Genomic DNA, 23,477 nt, shown 5'->3' on the forward strand with positions numbered 1-23,477 from the left:
ATGGTTTCCTGGTTTCCAAAAGCATTATTAAAGGCAGCATTCCTTGCAGGGCTAAATACTGCAGGGAACTGCAGCTCACCATTCAAAAGCAGAATCACCCAGGCTCCTGCACAAGAATTATTTCCACTCTAGAATCCTTCAGGACAGAGAATGAGCTAAGAGCCATCTTTCCTCTCACTTCCCAATGGGCTGCCCTTCTTACAATTTAAGTTTTAGAAGCTCAGAACAAAATTTAGCTTTCTAAGTGAGAAAAGCGGACATTTAGTTATTCTAGCAGGGGGCACAAGCATGAAACCCAAGAAGCACTTGTACCCATATCTAGGCAGGACAAGCCTGATGTGAGAGACTGCAGCATTTTGTAACTCTAACTCATGCTCCAGGACTCCCATGCATGCAGACATTATTTGGAAAGGCAAATCAGTTCTGAACTACTGTTCTTGAGTTTCCTTTGAAATACCTAGTACTGATGAAAGGTTCTTTAGAGAACTATTATCTTTTTACTTCTTCCCAAGCCAAGAGTTGTATGAGCAGTGCTATCAAATTTCCCAGTAGGGAAGACAACTCACAAGAACAACATTCAGGGATGAGATATATCCAGCAGCCTTTGGCTATTTGCTCAGCTTCCTCACACATGAGGCTTATATTTTTCTGAGGCATATATTTTTCTGAGGCAATGTGTCTGAGGCATAGATGCTATGGAATACACTGAAGTCTTGTCTCTTGGTTGGAGGTCATGCTTGCTTCCATTTCCCAAGCTAAATAAATTCCAGGTAGGTACTTAATGAGGCACAGTTAAGACAGGGATGGGAAGAGCAGCCTTGTGCTGCACTGGAACAAGATGCAACTGCCCCTGGTTCACATTCTAAATATATTCCCATTTTGCGCTGCATGTAGAGCTCACAGACACTTTTATTTATGCAGGTAAATAAAATTCCTACTATTAACAGCCCTACCTTTGAGAGCAGATCAAAGAACAGGTGACTGCAACTACAGCCCCTGAAACCTGACTATGTAAGTTGTACTCTGCCCACCTCTTTTTATCTTAGCGAGGACACTGACAGAAGTGAAATGGAAGAAGTCTGAACACCTTCTGCATGCAAAATAGTAAATTTAGGAAACCCAGAACACTTTCTTCTGGGAAGCATTATAATTTTCTACTCATTTGCATTTCAGGAGTGGAAACGTAGTACACATCACAAAAAATTGCACCAGTGCAAACCTCACTTTGGCTTCAATAAAATTAAAAAGGTTATGTATTTAACATAGGAAATAAGAAAGATATTGGGAAACAAGATCATGCAGATCTTGTGAAGAACCTTTTGTACTCATAGATTATAAGAATTGGACTGGAGGTTTAAAACAAGGAAAGTCTAATTTCCAAAAAGGATGGTCTCTGAACTCCTGATTAGAATTTAAAAAACAAAACAAAACAAAAGGTGAAAAACAACTTTGCAAACTCTTCTGTGGATAATAAGCATGGAGTCTCCAGCCTGGGAGACCTGAACACAAGAAAAGGTCCTATGAGAAGGGTTAAGCCAAGCTAGTTTGCAGGTACAACATTTTTACTTACTTACTAGATACTAGTTAATAAATCCATCACAAAAAGACTCATTCTGAAACCAGCTCCCATGCAGGGGAGGGCAGGAGGATACAAGACTGTCCCTGGGCTATTTAGCCCTGGAGGAGAAGTGGCAGATACAGCCCAGCTCTGACCCAGTCCCAGATGGAAGGAGCCTGGAGTCAAAGGCAGTGCAGAGTTATTCTATTTGTGCTGCCCAGCACTGCACCAGGGATACCATATGGATCCAAGTCATTCGGAAACCAGTTTAAAGATGTTTCCATGGCATTGTACTTGCCCATGAAGAATCACTACAGCACCTTCAACACAATGGTCTTGCTGGAATATAATATGAGAAATTGCAGCTGCTGTTTATCTCAGTCACATCTCACTATTGGAGAATACCAGGTTGCAATCACAGACTTGTCTCTAACATTTTAAATGGAGGTTTATAAGAGAAAAGGACAGATGCACAATTAAGAAGCAAAGATGCAGGAACAGATGTTCTTGCTTTGTGCAATTGAGTAATATTCATGAAACAGAGAATTGGACCCCAGAATGAAAAATCTTTTAACACTTTGTCCTGGTTTCAGCTGGGATAGAGTTAATGTTTTGCATAATAGCTGGTTCCGTGCTGTGTTTAGTATTTCATATGAGAATAATGTTGATAATAAATCAATATTTTAGTTGTTGCTAAGTAGTGCTTACTCTAAAACAAGGACTTTCCACTTCCCTGTCCTCTGCCAGCACAAGAAGCTGGGAGTGAGCTTGGCCAGGATAGCTGACCTGAGCTGGCCACAGGGATATTCCATGCCGTAGAAAATCATGCTTACTATATAGAGTGGGGGAAGAAGTCCAGGAGGGGCTGATTGCTGTTCAAGGACAGGCTGGGCATCAGTCAGTAGGCAATGAGCAATTGTAGTGTGCAGCACTAGTTTTTCTTGAGTTTTATTCCTCTCTCTTTTTTGTTATTTCCCATTTAATTTCTATTATTATTATAATTATTATTATTATTACATTTTACTTTATTTCAGTTATTAAAACTGTTCTTATCTCAGTCCATGGGTTTTACCTTCTTCCAGTTCTCCTCCTCATCCCCATGGGGGGGACTGAGTGAACAGATGTGTGGTACTCAGTTGCATGGTGGCACAAAACCACAGCATTACTTCGAACTTCATCCTCCACTGACTGGTCCACAGAATATAACTCTAAAATACATTACTGATCGATGTTATTTGACACAAAAATCCCTGGGCAACCAAGAAGCTTCATTCATATCCAAGAGGCTTTTTGTTTTGCCACTCTCTGAGTCACAGCAGAGAGCAGCCTCATCAGAGAAAGATGTTTGTTCCACTTGTGTTACAGAGGGGTTGTTTTCACATTGTTTTCTGTGAGAGCCGTACGTTGGTGCTTCTTGGTTCCTGTTCGTGACACAGCCCAGCCCAGTAAAGAACCCACCAGGACCCCAGCTACTGCAGTCACAATGACAGCCCAGTAGGGGACTGAAGATTCTGTGTTCTCCAAGTTGACATCTGAATTTCCAAATCCACTGTTTCTTCGCGTGAAAAGAAAAGGTTTCTCCTACGAAGGGAGAGCAAAGGCTTCATTGACCACAGATCACTCAACAGGCAGCATTCCAAAAATATGCCACTGTCCCTTCTCAGAGAAGAATGGTGGATCTTTAGACAATCAGCTGGTTTTGCCTTCTCTCTATCTTAGCCCAAACCCTCTCCTGCTCTATTGTCTGAAAATTTCAAGAACACAAAAAAGAAGCCACCTCAGAATCACGAGTGGTGGCATCACTTCCTAATTTGCTTGCTGCAAACAAGCAAATGGAAATACAACAGACTCATTAGAACTAGCTTTAATGAAAGGCTTTCCATTGCAGTGAGGATAAAGCTTTTTGTCTTAAATCTTAAGTAGATTTCCCTGTCTGTAACAAAACAGGAAAATATATTTTAGTTATTTGAAACCTTCACAAAGGTACTCTTTTAAAGAGCTCTAGCAGTGTGAAGAAAGGAGGAAAAAATAGAGGTAAATAATGGAGAGAGCACCTTGACCTTTACTTACAGGGTTTGGACACTTGAGTTTTGATCTGTCATGGGTAAAGTTGTTGTAAGTCTGCTTTTCACCAACTGGCTCCAGCTGAAGAAGAGAAAAGCAATGTTAAACTTAATGATGAATCTTTTCCTTCTCAGACTCTCTTGATTCAGACAGTTATAACTTCTTACCCAATTTTTGTTGCTTGCAGGAACAAAGAAGTGTGGTAGAAGGAGCAGAGGAAAGTTTGCAAACATTTTAACAGTTGTGAACAGAAGACGTTGAGAATCTGATGTACTGGCTGCAGAATAACTCCCTCAGAAGCAAGGAATAGGAAAACTTTTCTTCCTTTTGCATTGCTCTGAATACAATACATTTTAATATTCAGCTAAAGCAAAGTGGTTCACTATTACACCCAGTTCTGCCATGTACTTGTCTCAAACGGCAATGGAAAGGAAAGGAAAAAACCCACATGACAGATGTTAGACATATTACTTAGCACATTACTTACACAAAGGTGCCTAGGTGTCATGGTGATGGGAGTTACTTCAGAAATTACAGAGTTACAGAGAGAGGATGGGACAATTTAACCTTTTCAGTCTGCACTCAGACAAGAAATTCCCTGGGAATTTTAGCTGAGGCTGGCTTCACAATCTTGCAAGAAGTGAGTTACAGAGAGATTTTTATATTATCAGTTGGCATCTAAGTTGCAATAGCTGACCATAAGGCTCACCCTGAGCCCATTTCCAACCCAACATAAAATGCGCCCAGGCTCATAGCAGGCAGTTGTGCTTGGCTAGCAGTGCACATACCACTGGTTGCCATAGTTAAGCTTACAAGTAGAGGCTTGCTCAGTCGTGTTAACTGAAGTGTTTACAACTGTTGTATGGACATGCCTGAAGTAATGACTACAAGATTGGTCCACAGAGAACTGCAAAGTTGTCATCCAGCACTTCTGGGAATACATCACAGAGGACGGCTGTTGCTTCTGCTATTGTCCATACAGGCATTTACTGTCCTCAAGGGATTAAAGTGTCAGCTGCATACTGAAGAGAAACAATAGAGCAACAAGACCCACACGACATGGAAAAAAAAAATTATCGAGAAGATTCTCATATGGAAACACTGAGAATACTTTCTCTCTCTTGTTCATTTTTAATAAAAAAAATTAAAAAACAGAAAGAAGCTTGCAAAGACTGAAAAATAAAAATATACGAGCCACAGAAAATATAACCAGGGAAGAGAAGATTACAAGCAGAACAGTATGCCAAGTTTTGCTGATTGTTGTAGGGTCCTGATGGACTCTTTTATGACTCCTAATCACTTGGCCCACCCACCAGCTAATGCAGTGAAGACTGAATTTGGTAGGTTTTTTTGTACTTAAAGGGAACAGCTCTGTTATTTGTACGATGTGTGGCTCATATCTTGCAGCATTCTGCCTGAGGTGCAACTGGTTATTTGTAGATAATTGTAATTCTTCCCATGCCAGGGCACTTGGTAAGGATTCTGGCACAGAGCCTAGACAAAAGATGATAAAATGCAAAATTCTGTAACCACCCATGCTTACTTATCTCTATGCAATCTGTTCTTCAGGAGCATTAGCTTCTGGGCTTAGAAGATGACACTATCCTCAAGTCCATGAGCATACAGGACAAGTTCTGGAAGAAACCCACAGCTCCTCTAGAACATGTGGCAAGCATGGAGGCAGAACACAAACCAAACCCTCTGCCCACGTCTCTCTTCACCTCGGCCAAACACCTGAGAAGGTGGGTTTGGGACCAGGGGAAACCCCTTAAGACTACAGACTCCTCTGAGCTGAGAGAGCAGGAGCACATTTTGTTTTGCACAAAGCCAAAACAGCAAAGAACATTATGGCAAGGGAGAGACTGTAAGCCATCCCAGCCCCTGCATACCCCCACAGTGGCCAGGCACAGTCTGGCCCTTTATGTGCACTGACAAGAATCCGTGTCATTTGGCCCTACGCCTGCAGCCTGCCGAGCTTTTCAGGGAACAGGGAAACAATACAGCCTTACAGTAAGCCTGCACAGCCTTGCCGTACAAGGACTGCAAGGGAAAAGCAGGGATGTGTTACAAGAACTAGATTTAAATAGTAAACAGTAATGTCTGCAGTTGGCATAGGCCAACAGATCTCTAAGGGAGGGAATAGTTGTGCTTTGCATCAGTAAGAACCTGATCCCTGCCACTCAGTAGAAAGCTTTGTGTCAATATCCATTTATGCGTAGGAAATGAATGACAGTCTGGACAGAATAAAAAACCTCTGGTGGCATAGGAAAAAAGACTGATGGTGATTCAGGAATGAGTAATGGCCAATAGGAATATCACATGGCAACAGAAACCCAATTTAAGACTGCCATATGCCCAGGTACGGTCCCCTTTTTTCTTCTTGAACCCCTCAGCCATGCTCAATTTGAATTTTTCTACATTTGCCTGGGGTTTCTGGCCCACCATTAGCCCAGTTTGAGCTATGAAGCAGAGTGAAGCCTACCAGCCTGCTGTCATCTGGAGTCCCAGACAGGGAAACCTGATGGAAAACAGGCAGATTTGCTGTGTGTGCACAAATCAATTACACCAAGCATGTGCTTGCATTGTACATTCTATAATCCTGGACCTACAGCTCATATGCTATGCTGGGCAGCTGCACAGATTCCTGCCCTGCATTTTCCAGTCCTTATTTTCAAGCTCATTCTGGGGTATCCTCTAAGTTTCTTACCTTGCTCAAACTTATACTTGGACCGAAAAGAAATTCCCCTCCATTTATGTTTCTTACTTGTGCAAACCAGGATGCAGGATTCCTGCCAGCACAATGTATTTGGCTACTGGTGTTTAAAAAACAAGGGGAGGAAATGTTGCTGTGGCATAAAAATGCCATGATCTTCCTTCCAATGTGGGGAAATGTTTCTGAAAGCAACTTTGCCCTTGGAATTATCAAGTCTGGCATGCACCTCTAACACCTTCTTCCAACACTATTCAAAAGCTATTAATTTCCCCCAAAATGACAGATGGAATGTGACTACAAGCATCTCAAGTTTGATTTCAGCCACCCATTAGTTTCAGTGGCTCTACTAAAACTGCCTCAGATACAAGAGTGGGTGGTACAACATGTCCACACTATTAACGGCAGCAAAAATTCACTCACATATAGGTTTCCCTAATAAATATAACAGAATTCAGGGAAGAAGGGCAAGATAATTGAACAGACATTTTCAGAAAACCTACAGAACTGAATGTTTAACTAGGCTGACTTTTTGTTTTAATGCAAGTTATTTACCAAATCAGAAAGGAATTTTTTGTTATACTAAGACTATTGAGAATTCCCATTTTGAATGAGCAAAGACTTACACTGTTTCATGCAATATTATCACTTGAGATTACATTGCTAATCAATGCAGAGTGAGAAGAACCTAGAGTTGAGCAACCCCCTCTTGTTAGGATATCAATTTTATGTCTTGCTTACTCTTTTGTTTCGGACACCTTTCTCATGATCTTTTTAGATACTGCTACCACAAACACATAGGGATCTAAATTGCAGCCTCTTACCATATTGTTCCAGAGAGCCATGGCCATCTCAGCATAGCCTCTTACACTGAAATGAGAGCAGTCTGCAGCAAAGAAACTCATATCTGGCTTGCTAGTCTGCAATAAAAGCAAAAATTATTTCTCAGCAAATTTCAATCTTTGAGATCTGACATATAATATCTAATAGTGTATTGTACTTGATATACCCACTTCACACTTTTGATACCTTCCTAAAGGCAATATGGTCACATTTTCACACTGGGAATAAACTTAGGTGCTCCAAACTACGAGCTGATTACTGCACCTTGAGACCTTCTGTGTAATGCAGCCTGCTCAACTTCACACAAAAATTTTCATAACAAAACTAAACTTATCATTAAGCCAACAGTCACAGCTGCTACACAGACCCTGCCATTGACCCACATTCCATTTTGTACAGAACTGATAGAAAAGTGCTTATTATTGCTTTTTAAACTTCTGTGACTCAGACTTACAACATTTCAAGTGTCGAAATTTCTTTTGAATTTCAGACAACAATAAAAACAGTGGGCTTATCCAACTGTGGTAAATGTCTCTTTAATGTAGGGGGAATTTGCCTCATCACTATCTGTATGGTGACCATTGGTTGACCTTTTCAGTTGACCGAAAAAAAAAGGGGGGCATGGTATGAAAAAAGTATCAATACTATGCAAAACTGGGTTGTTTTGATGAGGATTCATGCTGGATATTTGTATCCTTAACCACACAGCATACATAATGCTAAGGCTGGAGAAAAGAAGGAGAATCAGTGTTTGGTTCAAAGGCTGCTTCCTGTTTCCATGCTTGGATGAGTCAGAGACTCAAGTGCTGGTCTCCATTTGAAGAAAACCTGAACACATTCCATAACCTAAATCGGGAAACTGTGGTGAATGCTAACCAACCTCCTCAACAAGGGAAGCAACATGCAGTTCAGAAGAAGTCAGAGGGTGCCTTGTTTATGGGTGCATGCTATGAATGTTTCCCAAAACCATTTTGATTCACAGGCAGGACTGTGAATCTTCTTGCGAGACTTCCCGTCTTCTCCTCCCTCACTCTTACCACAGATTCCATGCTGTGCCACTAGACTGTGCAGAGAGGAAAAAACAGAGTCTTGTGGCATGAATCTTACTGGCTTAAGAGAAATTAAAAACAGGACTCACACTATCCAGGGGCAGCAAGGTGTTCCGGAAGAACGGCTGGATGACAACAGCGAAGTCTTGCCGCTGTTCGTACCGACCGCTGTTGATCAGCTGCAGGGCTTCAGCCTGCGTGTAGTGTAATCAGCGAAAACACAGGAGTTACTTGCAAGGATCATCCTACATTTGTCAGCTAGCAGCAACATGCAGATTAAACATCTTTCAGTGTAGGAAGCTGTAAATCGTTAGTGTAAATCCAGCTAAATGTTATAAAGCAGTCAAGAAAAGGGCTAAGAAAATAATTTGGTTCATGAGATTTTCAAGAGGAAAATGCACAGAAGCTGCATTAATTCAAACAAAAAAAAAAAGTAAAAAATACGAAGTTACTAATTAAAAAAAAAAATAGTTCAAACCTTACTTATAGAAACCAAAACTGCACAATTGCAATGAGATTAAAATTTGCAGAAAAGTATAAAAATAAGGAACAAGGTCAACATTTTTAGACGTGACAAATGAGTTCAGAATGCCAACATGAGGCTGAAGTGCACTTGGTTTTTCAGGAAGGTGTGCTTGAATGCAAATACTGCTTAAACACTGAAAAATTACCTGCCACTTTCAAAAATTATGGTCACAGCCATTTATACAAATAAAAAACCCATCTTATTGTAACTTGCCATCTTATGGATATAAATGCTAATGATCCTGGTCATATCTCAAAACATTCCTAATCCCTCTCCCTTTGTTAAGGAAAATGACCCCTCTAGTAGGCTTATACAAGCATTACCCAGGGTGAATTTTTTGAGCTTTGTCAGATTCATTGCCAGAGCCAGAGTGGAGAACATTATGTGATCTGATACAGTGATGCCTGTATTCATAAGAACATCGATGGAAAAAGCTTCTGCTCCAATAGCTATTTATAGCCTCTGGTAATTTTGAGTGAATCTTACGCCTGAGGCTATGAAAAGTTACTTTCAGATAGCAAGCTGGCCCATGGTTGATTTAGTTAATTTCTTCTGCTAAGAGTAACCACAAAACAGCTGATGCAAGGTCATTTGTCACTCTTGCAGTGAAAGGTTAATTCACGTGAGCTACTCATTGGACTCATAAACACATATCAACAAAGCAGCCATCATTACTAAATCCTTTTTGGCTGTTGAAACAGCAGCTGGAAACAGAACTGGTCTCCATCTGCATGCAGCTCAGAACCAAGGTCATCAGAAGGCAATGTGGAAAGTCTTGCACTGCTACTAACTGGTTAGCTGGGTATGGTTTTGATTAGGCTGTAGCCAAGTTGTTTTCCAGTTGTCCCTCTCTGTACTGCTGAGAATATGCACGACAGGAAGGGCAGTGAGGGAAGCAATATAACGAGACACAAGTGAAGATGACCATTTACAGAATCAATGCATTACCTGAAAATCTCTGTTAACTCTCTTAATTTCTTGTAATTCAGAAGAATTTTCCTCTGGGTTTAAGAAACATGGGCAAACTTTCCTTCAACAAAAGAAATACTAGAATTAAAAGCCATTCTAGAATAGTTTATTCACAGTTCTTTGGCACTGTGTGTCTGCTTCAAGAAGCTCAGGATAGGTGCTCAAAGCTCACATGCAGAAGGGAGAGCCACCTTGGTGGCTTAGAAATGGACAGATATTTCACAAAAGAAAAAAATTTTACTGAATTACTTTTCAAAATGAACACCTACCACAGGCAGAAAGAGCTGCAGGATCTGTAACTCTTGAGTCAAACATGAAAAAAGTGTTTAGTGTGCCACACATCAGCAGGAAATCACGCGTGTTAAAATAACAAGAAAACCCACCCTATGAATGGGCTTACAGCAGAGTTTCAGACATCTGGGAGTGTAAAGTTAGAAAAGACAAATTTTTATTTAGTCTGAGCCCTTGCACCGCTCTGTCTTATTATGTTACCTTCATAACAAGAGGTAATAACTTGTGCTTCACTGAAATTCATCATCTAAGAATGTGCTTGGAATAAATATGAAGACATTGAGCAAGACCATCAATTCATTATTTTCCCTTCCAGTGTGTTCCTGTAGTTAATCACTTGTATTTTTAAAAATCTGTGCCTAACTTAATTGGAATTCATTTGGCATCACCTTGCAACTACTGGTCTTTGTTATACCTTTCTCTGCAAGACTAAAGAGCCTTTTCACATCCATTCTGATGCCTTTAAAGACACTGCTGCTTTCTAAAACAAGTCTCTCAACCTTTTTTGAGTTAAGATTTTGGTCCCCTTCATTAGGTGTGAGAAGCAGTTCCTGGCTATGCTCTGCTGTATGCATCCCAGCCTGCACCAGAGGTAATGCAGCACTGGATGCAAAGACAGGAATCAGGGATGTCAGCCTGTGCTGCTGACCAGCAGACAGCTGGGTAAAAAAAGCCTTCAAAGTTCAGCAATCATATGTTGACTTGTGCTATGCCATGCTGCTTTACAGGTGAGAAGTGAGAACTCTGCTATCTACAGGTGCAGGTTTTTAGTTGAAGTATTGCAAGAAGTAATAGAAAGTTGAGAGGTGCATCAGGTAAAGGAAGCAATGCACGTAGCTTGGAAAGCTCAGTGGGGATGTCCTGCTGTAGAAATTGAGACCGAGCCAAAAAAATATCACTTTATAGGCAAAGAGCTGTTTTGCTCACTTACTTTGCTGCCAAGGCACACTCTGAAGAGCTTGCTGCGATTTGACGCAGTCCAGAGAACTCCAGCATCTCCACCATGTTGATAAAGACTCTTGGGAGCTGTGAGGATTATAATAACCAGACATACAGACATGTTACAAATAACAGAACATGATACCACTACAAAGAGCAAGGAGTGCCATCCGTGGGTCAGGGAGTCAGTGCAAACTGCACTGCCTGAAGCCAATGGCATGTGCAAGGATGATGGATAAAAGGAGGGGGAGGGAGGGAGGGAGACATACACTGGATGTCAGCCAAAAGAATTCCAGCAGCTAGTACAAACTAGCTGAAATGCTGCTTCACTCCCTGGGACATTTCCATTGGCTCTAGGGTAAATGAAACTGTTCATGGCTGGTTTAGCCAAAAAAAGTGGCTGTAGGGTCATGGTATGCTTGGCCCACAGCATAAATATTGTCAAACACACAGTTTTTCTGAAACTGCAGCTCTCTTTCTCAGGGCATTAGCTAGTACAGTCATTGAAATGCAGCACTGGAGAACAGTCTGACTCCAGCTATTTGAAAGATGACCTTGTATGAAACATAATCACTGACAGTCCATCAGAGGTGAGAAAAACATCAGTATACTTGCCAGGAACATAGCTTGCTAGGGTATCTTAAAAGCTTACCTCCTCATAGAAAATATCCAGGGTGTCCTGAAGGTGCTTTATATACTTTTGCACTGAATAGGTTTCCTATTAAAAATAAAAAAAAAAAAAAAAATTAGAAATTGAGTCATTCTTTTTCAGGAACCAACAAGGTGATCTCTGAGAATCTATACCAACTTGGTGCTCCTTTTTTCTTTTGTTGGCAGATATATTTCCAGATCAAGAAGTTTACTGGAACATGTACAGAGGTTATATAGTGCTCATGTTTTTATACCATTAATATATTCCTCTGATCTCTGTAGAAAATCCTGAGGTATCTTGGCAGAGCCTTTCCTTGATAATGACTATATTGACCACATTTTTGGATTTTGGGTTGTTTTTTATGGGACCCATAGCAGACTGATTTGCCTTATGAACAGAAGATTTTTTTTCAAACTGCCTATCTGGAGAAACTGATATGAAGGCAGTCAGACCTCACAAAGCCCATAAGCAAAACAACTTTGTGACTGTAGCTATAGAGGGGTAGCTGTGGGGAAAAAGGCTCTAGGCAGCAGCCTGTAAAGGAAAGAGCAAAACAGAGAACAGTGCCTGGTCATTTCAACAAGCTGGGGTACAGACCCCCAGTCTGTGCCACACAAACAGTTTCAGAGGGAATGACCACTGGCAGCTAAAGAAAAGACATGTTTTTCAATATAAACTGATGTTATTATTTTGGGTGTCATTTTGAAGCAAGAATTGGGCATCCCCAGTAATTATTGTGTGGGTATGTTTTCCAGAAGACTTCACTTGTGTCCCCTCGCATGCCTGAGACACCACACTGATTACTTTGTCTAGTTAAGCAGGGAGAACTCTTCAGCCTAATCTTTGTGTTTTGTTCAATATGAGCAGGTTCCTAGTACTCAAATAATGCATTTCTCCAGAGCTGCAGTGCTCCTGCATTAAAAGCTGTGCACTTGTTTCTGATACAATGAAGATGAAAGGGGCAGGACTTCTTAGTGCTTCTTAAACAAAGAGGAACTTGGGCTCCCTGAGAGAGAAAGGCTATGTTTCCAGGGCTGGTCACCTGCCAAATGCCTGGATGAGCATGCCTAATTCAGAGATACAAACCTTGTCCAAGCAGTACTGGCATAGGTCAGTGCCTCCAACAAGGATGGTAATCAGTTTCCAGTCTTCCTTGAAGTTAATTTTCTAGTGGCACATAAAATAAACAGATTGCAGCATTTGTTGCTTAGGCATGTAGAGGTAACATTCACAAATGGGGCTAAATGGGCACAGACAGTAGGGCAGAACAAAGGAGGTATGCTGAGTTAAGCTGGCAAAAGAAAAGCATCTCTCCAGGGGGAAAATCTCAACTGTTTGCTAGTCTACTGCAATTCACCTTGGCTTCTGTAAGGAAATTCCCTTCAGCAGACAAGCTCTGTCAGGGCAACCAAGCACAGCAATGTGTCTGTGGCAGCAAGCATCCCTAAATGAATGTCAGCTCCAGAACAGGGGTGGACAGCAGAGATTTGCCAGCCGTGGCTGCACACTGCAGGCAGCGTGGGGATAAAGCCATGTGGGAATGGAGGCTGGAGTGACTCATGTGGCTGTGGAACTGGAGATGCTGGGGATCCCTGCCAGCTGGGCAAGAATTACCCCGGGCCAGGAGGGGCAAGGGGTGCCCCAGGGAACAGACAGCTGGATTAAAATAGAAGAGTCCAGGAGGCTGGTGACTTCACTGAGCTCATATAAGGGCAGCTGCAGCATCCACGTCACCACAAGCTAACAATAGGCGCTGCTGAGAGCTGGATCTCATCAAAACATTTTGTAACATTCAGTACAAAGAAAGGAATCAAAGGCAACTATTTTTAGTGTAGTGCATTTACATAACAAACATCTGCGAAAGGATCCCACAAATAGAGGGAGGGCCTGGGAATCACCCAGGTCTGAATTCTCCTCTTTAACCAGCAATTTGCTCAGAAAGACTTTCATGAAGAGGCAATGTTATGGCAGGGATACACCCCTCTCCCTTTTAAAAAAAAAAAAGCATAAAAAGCTGTGAACAAAACAAAGCAGACAGCCTCTCCTCTTCTATTCTATTGAAAAGCCAAGCCAGCTCTCTTCACTTTGCCAAACAATTGGCAATGCAGAGTAACTGACAGTGGGGTGAGCATGCAGCATCCATCAAGAGTTCTGGCATGGAGAGCCACATGCTTTGACAAATCCTGCTTATTCAGTGCCTTCCTTTTCCATTCAGTCTGAGCCAAGGAGCACCTGACACTCCCGTTCCCTTAGAGGGAATGCTCTCCCTGCACCAACAGCTCACACCCAGACAGTCATCCACTCAAATTCAGCCAGCCCTCAGAGCAGGGCAGCCTTGGGTTTCTCAGATTTCTTCCCCTTCCTGCTTTTGATGCCCTTTGTTGCCCTCAGTGTAGCTGGCACAGCAGACTGGTCCACAATGCTAGATCCCCTACTAATTCTCTAAAAGATTGCGGTATGTCACAGACATCTTTTATGGAAAATCCTTTCCTTAGGATTTTTCCTCCTGAGAAGCTGAAAGACCTCAGGAACAAAATGTAAACATTGATATCTGCTGCTGTGGAATGCAACAGGTGGATCTTTGATTGGCCCATGTTGGTTGTTTCTAATTAATGGCCAATCACAGTCCAGCTAGCTCAGACAGTGAGTCCAAGACAGCTGCCTTTGTTATCATTCTTTCTTATTCTATTCTTAGCTAGCCTTCTGTTGAAAACCTTTCTTCTATTCTTTTAGTATAGTTTTAATGTAATATGTATCATAAAATAATAAATCAAGCCTTCTGAAACATGGAGTCAAATCCTCATCTCTTCCCTCAACCTAAGACCCCTGTGAACACCGTCACAGTGGTGTGACAGAGACTCATCCATTCCTGAGGTTTCTGGTCACCAATTAATTACTTGCCTGCTCAAAACCAGACTTTGAGAGGGCTTTTTCTCTGCAAAGACTTCATAGTCCTTCTTCCCAGTGTTGTGAATATTGTGACTCACATTGGTCTGCAGACCTACCTGCTTCAGCAATTTTACACTCAGCCTTTATGACCTTCACTTTGAAGGCTGCTGCTCAACAAAGCAATCCTGTGATCTTACCAGAGCCTTCAGATTTCTTCTCTTCCTCACTACCATCCTTACATCTCTAGGCTGCACTGCAGCCTACATTAGGGGTAATTCATCTGGCACATTCATCTTGGAAAGCACAGCAAGGACTTTTCTTTCATCAGTAAAGCACTCTTCATGACTGAAGCATCCCATTAATTACAGACATCTCCCAGAGACCCTGGCAGCATGGAGGTGTGGCCCAAATCCCACTCACCGAGCTGCTTCTCATCAGCTCCACCAATGCACGTGCCTGGGCTGGCATATCACTAGGAGAGAGAACAGAAGGTTTCAGATGTGTGCTCCAAAAGCACGTCACCTTCTCATTGCAGGGGATCTCAGGATCAGCAGAAATCAGAATAAGGAAAGTGATCCCTCAAAAAGCTGAGCAAACACTGAAGGACCAAGTTGCACAAGTGAATAATCTGATCTGAAAAGGCTTCAGTTGGGATGGCTGCCAAGTGGCAGGCAATTGGTATGAGTTCTTCCCATCTCAGACTTGGCCTTGGTACATTTTGTTTGGGAAAAAACTCTAATGCCCGGATGCACAGAGACATTGAGTTACATAACTTGCTTCAAAAATCTAGTGGGGGAGTTTGGTGCTGACACAAAAGCTGGGCACCTAACCAGCCTTCCTGATCCAGCTTGTCTTATGGCTGGAAGAGAGTGCTTGTATTGTGGGACTGCCAGCCTTGAGAGTCCCAGTCCAGCTCTGGACAGGATGCAACATCCACGGGCCAAAGCACAAACCATGCTGAGACACCAGCTGGAAATGAGCTCCTGATATAGTAGAAGACGACTGTGCTTGAGCTAATAAGCCCTGCCTCTCTCCAGCAACTACACAAATGCAGTTACATTATTTGGATTCCTAGAACCATATTGATCACGCTGAGTCAGCTTTGCTCAGGGAACCTATGAAATATTTAGCAGCTATACAGGCTTTGATAGTTATCCTAAATCTCTTTTCCAGCAGATTTAATGGTTGTTAAAGGTGTCACAAAAAGCTTTGGAAACAATTTTGTGAGTATTCATGGAGCAGGCACAGTGTAACCCATAAAAATCCTTACATGTTTTGGTTGTTAACAGACTAGAAGATTTTTTTCTTCAGGAACAGAAAAGAGTTATTTCCCAGCTGCCTTTTTTTTTTTCCCTTTGCACTGCAAACAGGGATAATATTTTTAATGCTATTAAGGTAGAAGTGGGCTTCTATTTGTTAGTTTCAGACACATTCTCTAGAATTCAAGGATTAAAAGAGATGCTCATGAATTTTTTCCTCATTGAAGATATTGCCTGACAGTGAATTAGGAAGCTGTACACTGAACACTGGGCAGAAAAAGGTACTGCTTCAATTAGAAGCATAACTAAGGAATTGGCTCAAAAATTATGGGCAGAAATAAAATAAAGAAAGGAAGCTTGAGTCAAATTTAGAAAAAGATAACAAATAAATCCCCCAAATACCAAGTTGAATTAAAAAACCAAGACCCCGAAACTCACAATTGAAAACATCAGATCACAGAAACATGCTGAGTACCAGCAGGTCACCAGCATTACCTCAACCCTGTCATGCATCTCAAAGGTAACCTGCCAGCCCATCACTTCTCACTCCTTTGGGATTGTCCTTACCGTGCTGCAGCATTTCTCTCTGCAACGTTGAATCCAGCTGTTTCCTTAGAGCTGCCAGTGGAGAAGCCAAAGATGTTTGGATTGAATTTCTTCAAGATGTCTTAAAAGGAAAACCACAGTGTTTAACCATTCACAATACAGCCAGCAGTGTTGCCTCCCTGCAGAAGCAGGAGCCAACTGAGTGGTGAGAATACAGAGCTGTGTTTTCCCCTCATTCACTGTGACTTACAGGAACTAGAGACACACCTGCTTTGGAGACTCTAGTTACTGTCCAAATTTCATCACTGCCATTATTTCTCTCCATGGGCCTGAGGAACCAGGGCCTGGTGGCCCAGGAGATGCATTTGCCCAGGTGGATCTTGGGCAAATCTCCAGTCTTGAATTTATCAGACTATTCGTGGTTACTTTCTTTCTCGTACCAGAAGCAGATGCCCTGAATATGGCCCTGTACCTCTCCCTCCCCCAGCTAGATAATAATATTTGTGGCAGAGAAGTGAATTTTTTTCATTTTCTAGATTTCACTGAAACTTTCAGTGGGAAAGCATGATGTCTGAAAACTGTGGTTGTTACTGTGTCCATAGTACTGCTGTCTGAAACCTCTTTACAGAATCTCATTTATAATGCATAAATGAATTGTGCCTTCTATTTTTCTTCAAACACAGTGAAATGCCTGGTACAAGGCAAAGGCAAAACACATCAGATTTTTTACTGACAATGTCAGGTATTGTCAAAGTGTTCCACAGCACGGATCACGTACAAATAGAGCAGCCATTGTAAACCAAGTGCCTTCCAATTTATTGTCACATTGATCACTTAATGGTTTCTATGGCAACTACAGGCCCAATTACACAGAACACTAGGGCAAAAATTTATAGTACTTCTAGATTTTTTTTTTGCCACTGCTATGTAGCAACTTGAAATCATCTGGAAGAACCACAACTTTGTCAACAATCCTGGCTAGATGGACTAGTAATTGTTTCATAACCCCTCATATGTCCACAGACCTTACAGTCAGTCACTGGAAAGCACAAAACAAAACATGAGAGGAACAGGTCTGCCATGAACTTTGGTCACCTTCAGCACACTTACTCCTAATTTTTTGCCCAAAAGGATGATACAATCACATGCAGATCCTGTGATGTGGAGGGGCTGAAGCAACTGTACAGGTAATCAGGTCAGTCTGGATCTCAGCTCTCACTCCCATGAACTGCTTATACCCACACCAGATGGACATCCCTACCATTTTCAAGGAATTACCATTTCCAGATGTTTCCTAGCATCTACTTAAACCACTTTCAGTGTAATACCCAACTTTTGCTTTTCTAGGATACTCACTGGGTAAAGTAGCCTGGATCTCCAGAGTGTCATCACCCCCAATACTACAAAGGGAAAGAACAAAATCACCCACTAGGGTTAATCCTGCAGCCATCTGTCTTATTGTCACCACATGTGGTTGTAGCAGCCCAAGAAAGAAAAAACAACCTCCCCCCTCCCTTCCCAAAAATACTTGCTTCAAACAGGAATAAGGAGATAAACCACAGGAATTCAGGGAAAGTAGTGAAGGGATAACTCACATTAAATAAAGCAAGGCAGTGCTAAGATAGAAGCTATGCCTTCAGGCTGGGAACAGACCATATTGGGAGAACTGATTTTTCATCTGGACATGCTGGGATACCTACCACAGAAAGGCATATTTCCTCACTAAAGCTGCTCCACGTTACCTCACTGAAACTACATTTGCACACAGTTAAGCATAGGAGAGACTGCATTAAATATTCATTAACTACCTATTTGCAAAGCTGCAATGCTGATTACATAGAGCCTCTGCCTCACCATTCAAAACTTGTCTGTGTGCAGAGCCAACACACTCTTACACCATTTGTAAGCCCCTCCTGAAAGTATCCATGCCTGCAGACACATGCAAGGGGATGAAGAAAGAGCAAAGAGGACAATGTATACATGCACACACTTATCAACCATATGTGTGTCCATAGGGAGCAGGCAGTTTCCTTCCACTCTAGCATGGATATTGAGCTCCACATCCTCTGACATGCATTGTTTGCCCACTTTGCAATAGCAAAGGTGTTTGGAACATCTTCACTGAGTATGTATGCACTGCTCTTGCCATGTTCATGCCAACTCACACTCACTCAGACCTTCCAGCATTACATACTGCAGTAGAAAAATCACAGCAACATTTTAAAAAAGCTCCAGACAGACTGACAAAAGGCTAAAAGGTACTGTGTCACAGGACCACGCTTGTAGCAATCAGGCTGGGTTAACACATACACACACAAAAAAAAAAAAAAAAAAAAAAAAGGAAAAGAAAAGAAAAGAAAAATAGAAGCAAGAAAAAGCCCACAAAAACAAATACAACCCACCCACCGTCCCAGGAATCCCTCCTATCTATTCTCTTCCAGCCCTGACTCTTCCAATCCTTACCAAGCAATACTTGCTGTCAGCATCCTTCCCCTGAATTTACATATACAAAGATGTAATTACACAGCCAGGTGACCCACAGTTTTAACTGCGTGGACAAAAACAGATTTTAAAAAAAGAGCATTTTCACTCACCTCCAGGAGAGTCCCCTCCAGTCTGTTTGTAGGTCTGGTACTTTGGCTCCTACTGCAGTCTGGGAAAGATGGAAATAACAATTGATAAAATACTAAAAGAAAAAAAGCCCTATGAGTTTAGGTAAGATAGACATCATGTTTTGAAAGTGCTGAAACATTCTTTTAGCATTACTCTGCATTCAGCCAAGCTTTTGCAACATCCCAGCTTTAGCATAAGTGGTCTGTGTCCTTATTCACCACCACACTCTGGCCTGTGGGCAGCCCTGCATCTCCCATACTCCAGTTTTCTGTACTTCCCCTCATATCTAGATAACAGATCATGGAGCACCAGAGATGTAGTCCAGCCAGAGGATGTCAGATTGTAAAGTCAAGGACATAAGGCTTTAAAGCTGCTAATCACACTGTTTTAGCAACCCAATGGGACCATGACTAACATCAACGGCTTTGTATTTGTTTGGATTTTTTTCTGATGGAAAATGTTTCATCCTGGCATTTCCTGAAGAAAGATGACTTTGAGAGACTTACTAATCCAGGAAAAAAGCCCCAAACACTGATGAAAAATCCCCATCCAGTTTTAGCTGTACATAAATCAGAGAAGCTGCTTTTTAATCTGCCAAGAAAACAAATCTTTGGTGTACAATCCATTTTTCCTCTCCTGGATCCAGTCTGCTACTTAACACACAGACTCGATGAGGTGTAGACAGGATTTTTTTTTGCCACTAGAGATAAGCATGTTGGTGTATCTACTCCTTGGTTCTAGAGAAGACAGACAGATGAATTCTAACCAGTAACATTAATAAATTGTTCAATGTTTCATTAATCTCCAACCATATCTAGATTGAGACAGCCTTTCTTCCTGTACTGTGAACTTTCATGTCCTTCAAAATTAAATAAATACATAAGACCTCTGTGCTGAATTTGGGTTGCTCACAGGATGGGGACAGACCTCTAGCAAGGTCAGTACCGTGACACTCATTCAGGGCAGCAAACATGAGAAGGGGCTCTTCTGCAGCTTTAGAGTTTTTTAGTGGTCTCACCAACTTCTGTATTCTTCAAAAAGCCATGGCACCAGTTCAGCCATAAACACTGGCTGCATTCAGGGATCTTGTGAGGAGTACCAGGAGGACAATCCATGCCTTTGGGGGACCTTGCTGCTGCAGTCCCCCTGTGCCAAGGATGGTTACCCCGCACAAAGTGCATGAGGCTGCTGTGGGAGGTGTGAGTGTGTGCACACATGTGGGAAACACTCTGCCACTTTTTCTGGCCCCCCCAAATAAATCACTCAATAAAACTCCCAAACACACCTTGCTGTGGCAGTGGCAACTGGTAGGAGCTGCATGAATAACGGCATCATGAGAACCTGCCTTGCTCAGCTCTTGAGACAGACACCTCAAGCATCATAACCTGGCCCCTATGACTAGGGCTTTCAGAGATATTTCATATATTAAAAGAACTAATATTTTAAAAATAAGATATATGTGCTAGTGCACAGGGGAGGAAATAAAACTATTAATTTTAAGAGTCATGGCAATGGACAGGAGGGAGACTTGTAGGGCTTTACTGATTTCTTCTAAGAAAAGCTCAAAGCTTGGCAGCAGAGGGAAAGCCAGGATTACATCAGGTCAAGCAAAATCAGGTTCAGAGCTAATGAGAAGGTGCATGATGCATAATGAAGACACGCACACCTGCTTGCAAGATAAGCCTGATCATTTAAGGGCTTCAGACCCTTCAAGTCCCTCTGAACTCAACAGGAACAGAAGCTGCTAGAATGAGCACTGGTTTAGTTCAGGAGTTAAAATTCATGGAAACTGTTGACGCAAATGTTTGCTTTCATCCCATGCCAGAACAATTCTGCAGGGCTGTGTAATTCTAGAACTTTTTCTCAGAAAACTTCAGTGCAGATCTGCAGTATTCCCTGCTATTCCTCTCTGGGGCCTTTCTGGGGTTTTTTTGTGCCTACTTTTTGTTTTAAACCTCCATTTCTTAGTACTTGAAATACATCAGAGCTGTAACTGGAAGATATCTAGGAAGGCAACCCAAGAAGCAAAATCTGAAAGCAAAACTCTGAAATACAGAAGTATCAGAATTATCTCAAGTGGGAAGCACTTCATTTTGCAGTCAATTATTTCCATGGGAGTTTTCAGCAAAATGTCTTCTTGCTTCAAAAATATCAACTGCTTTCACTTCTTTTTTTTTCATGTCAGATGAGACTAATCCTATAAGACAGACACTTCCCTTTTCAAAAACACTTGGATAAACTGTATAGAATAGAGAATGGGATCCCATTTCAGTTCTGGCCTGAACTATTCATTACTGGATTACACAATTGCCAGTGCCACTCATATCCCTTCAGGCTATTTCTTTGCAAAGGGAACCAGGTAGATGAGTTTTGCTTGGCCAAGCCAAAGCAATTTGCTTTCTATCTGATGATGCCTGATGTGACAAAGTCTGGGTAGAAATTGAGAACTGCTCTTCTCATTGTAAACATGTGAATCCAGCCATACTCACAGTCAGGGAATCTCCAAGTGCTGCTATGGCTTTGATGTCAGCAGGCCGTAGCTCATGGACTAAAAAGCAGTAGGAGAATAAAAGCAGGATTACCAACAACTGACAAAATACTGTCTAATAGAATAAATATGCAAGTCTTAGGTTCCAATCTGATGGCATTTTTGCAGACTTTTAAGGTAGAAAAAGCTTCAGGTTCTGTGTGTCACCTAGGCAAAAATGTGTAACTTCTTGCCTTTGCTTGCAACAGTGCATTACACTAACATGGAAAGAAATGGAACTTCAAACAGCTTAGTAAAAAATGAAAACAGACTAGATATGTTTACAGATGCATGCATTCAACCTCTCTTAATTGACTTACAGGTCTGAGTCATAGATCAATATTTCCTATTAAATATCTCCCAATAAAATCATCAAACTGCACACAGCACTTGCAGTGCGCTGCTTATCAGAGCACATTCCAGCTTGCTAAGTCACTAACCCTCCTGGGCAATTTTAACCTGCCACGTTGCTGTATGATGAATGATGTATAAGATACATGCATACAATAAATGTGATCACATTTATCCACAGAGACATACCTGCTGTCATGCAGAACTCACTGAGAATGGCAAGACTGACTTCTTCCCTTTGCTGCTAAATATATCAGCTTTTATTGTTTACTTTCCATCTAGGATGTGCAATTTCAACATCTTACTGCTTTTAGAAACAAAAGATTAAGTTTTTCCTATGTATGATTTTAGGTTAGGAGTTCTTTCTCACCTGATGTTGGGACAGGACTGGATGGAGTATGACCAGGACACGACAGTTCACTGCCCCAATTCTGAAATGAGAAGTTACAAAATGGTTTCATCTTGTAGCTAAAAGATAATGTGGAATTCATATATGGTTTAGTTGTACAGTGTAGGGCAAAACCAAGTTAAAACACAGATCCTAGTTTGGTGCCCGTGTAGCTCAACAGTCTTTTACACCTCTTCGTGGAACACTATCCAAACAATCATTACTTCTGGTGACATTTTCTAGCCAAAGCATAAAACTCTTCCAAAAGCAAAACATTGCATCTTATATTTCCTATATTTCCCTCTCCACTGCATACAAATTTTGTCCATGACCTGCAAGGTGGGGTCTCCAGGTTTGAAATCTTGCTCTATCTCAAAACATATCAGATGTAAAAGCAAATAAAGATCAACAATAAAATCCCCTACAAAGTTATCATGTTATACTAATGTATTATATTATTAATGCATTATTATATTAGCTGGTAAAAAGTTTGAACATAAGTCCTAAGAAGAGGAGTTGAGGGAACTGGGGTTGTTTGGCCTGGAAAAAAGGAGGCTCAGGGGAGACCTTATCACTCTCCCACTGTGTGAAAGGAGGCGGGACAATGCAGGAGTCTGTCTCTTCTCCCAGGCAACCAGTGAAGGAACAAGGGCAAATGGACTCAAGTTGCACCAGGAAAGGTTCAGGTTGTATATTAGAAAAAATTTCTTCATGAAAGAGTGGTCAAGCATTGGAAGAACCTTATCTATTCTATTATTACATTATTGTTCCCCATGTACTTTGCCAGGAACCTATTCTTTCCCTAGAAACTTTCAAAAATTGCTTGCTTTTACTGAATATAAAATTTGAAAAAACTTCAAAGCTTTAAAAGTTCCAGTAAAGAAAACTGTTAGGCTCTAAATAATTGTACCTTACCATATGTTTTTAGGTGACATAATAGTTATTATGTCACCTAAACTCCACCAATTGAAGATATTGAATCAAACACACATTGCAGAACACCTTAGTTCACCAGCAGAGAGAGCTGATGAATGTCTCTCCTTGCTTTTTGGTAACAAGCAACCATATTAGCCAAGAAGGCAGCAAGGGAAAAACTAGAATTGCTCCAGTGGCCAGCCCTTGCAGGAGCAATGACAGCTGTGTACACAGATCAAAAGGCCTGCCCTGCTAGAAGCAGATCAGGATTGGGATGTCCTGAGGTCCCCTCCAACCTCAATTATTCTGTGACTGCACAATTCTACCAGAGTAAAACTACATAGACCAGTGGTCTTCAGAAAGCATGGCTGCTGTTAAAAAACATCAT

The 23,477-nt window shown here is 41.5% G+C and overlaps 1 protein-coding gene across 1 annotated transcript in view; it reads right to left on the minus strand.

Annotated features, from left to right (window-relative positions):
* Positions 1-2,552: 2,552 nt before the first annotated feature.
* Positions 2,553-23,477, minus strand: part of PLB1 (phospholipase B1) — a 77,031-nt gene continuing 56,106 nt past the window's right edge. Inside the window, exons 46-59 of the mRNA XM_058802287.1 lie at positions 22,157-22,217; positions 21,398-21,456; positions 18,890-18,948; positions 17,652-17,695; positions 16,317-16,416; positions 14,911-14,962; positions 12,688-12,768; positions 11,602-11,667; positions 10,942-11,036; positions 9,699-9,780; positions 8,314-8,418; positions 7,157-7,252; positions 3,629-3,703; positions 2,553-3,139 (exon numbers count right to left, since the gene is read on the minus strand). Of these exons, the coding sequence (XP_058658270.1) occupies positions 2,918-3,139; positions 3,629-3,703; positions 7,157-7,252; positions 8,314-8,418; positions 9,699-9,780; positions 10,942-11,036; positions 11,602-11,667; positions 12,688-12,768; positions 14,911-14,962; positions 16,317-16,416; positions 17,652-17,695; positions 18,890-18,948; positions 21,398-21,456; positions 22,157-22,217 (1,197 nt within the window). The 3' untranslated portion in view covers positions 2,553-2,917. The remainder of the gene's footprint in view (positions 3,140-3,628; positions 3,704-7,156; positions 7,253-8,313; positions 8,419-9,698; positions 9,781-10,941; positions 11,037-11,601; positions 11,668-12,687; positions 12,769-14,910; positions 14,963-16,316; positions 16,417-17,651; positions 17,696-18,889; positions 18,949-21,397; positions 21,457-22,156; positions 22,218-23,477) is intronic.

The sequence above is a fragment of the Ammospiza caudacuta genome, chromosome 3 (assembly GCF_027887145.1).
Source record: "Ammospiza caudacuta isolate bAmmCau1 chromosome 3, bAmmCau1.pri, whole genome shotgun sequence".
NCBI lineage: Eukaryota > Metazoa > Chordata > Aves > Passeriformes > Passerellidae > Ammospiza > Ammospiza caudacuta.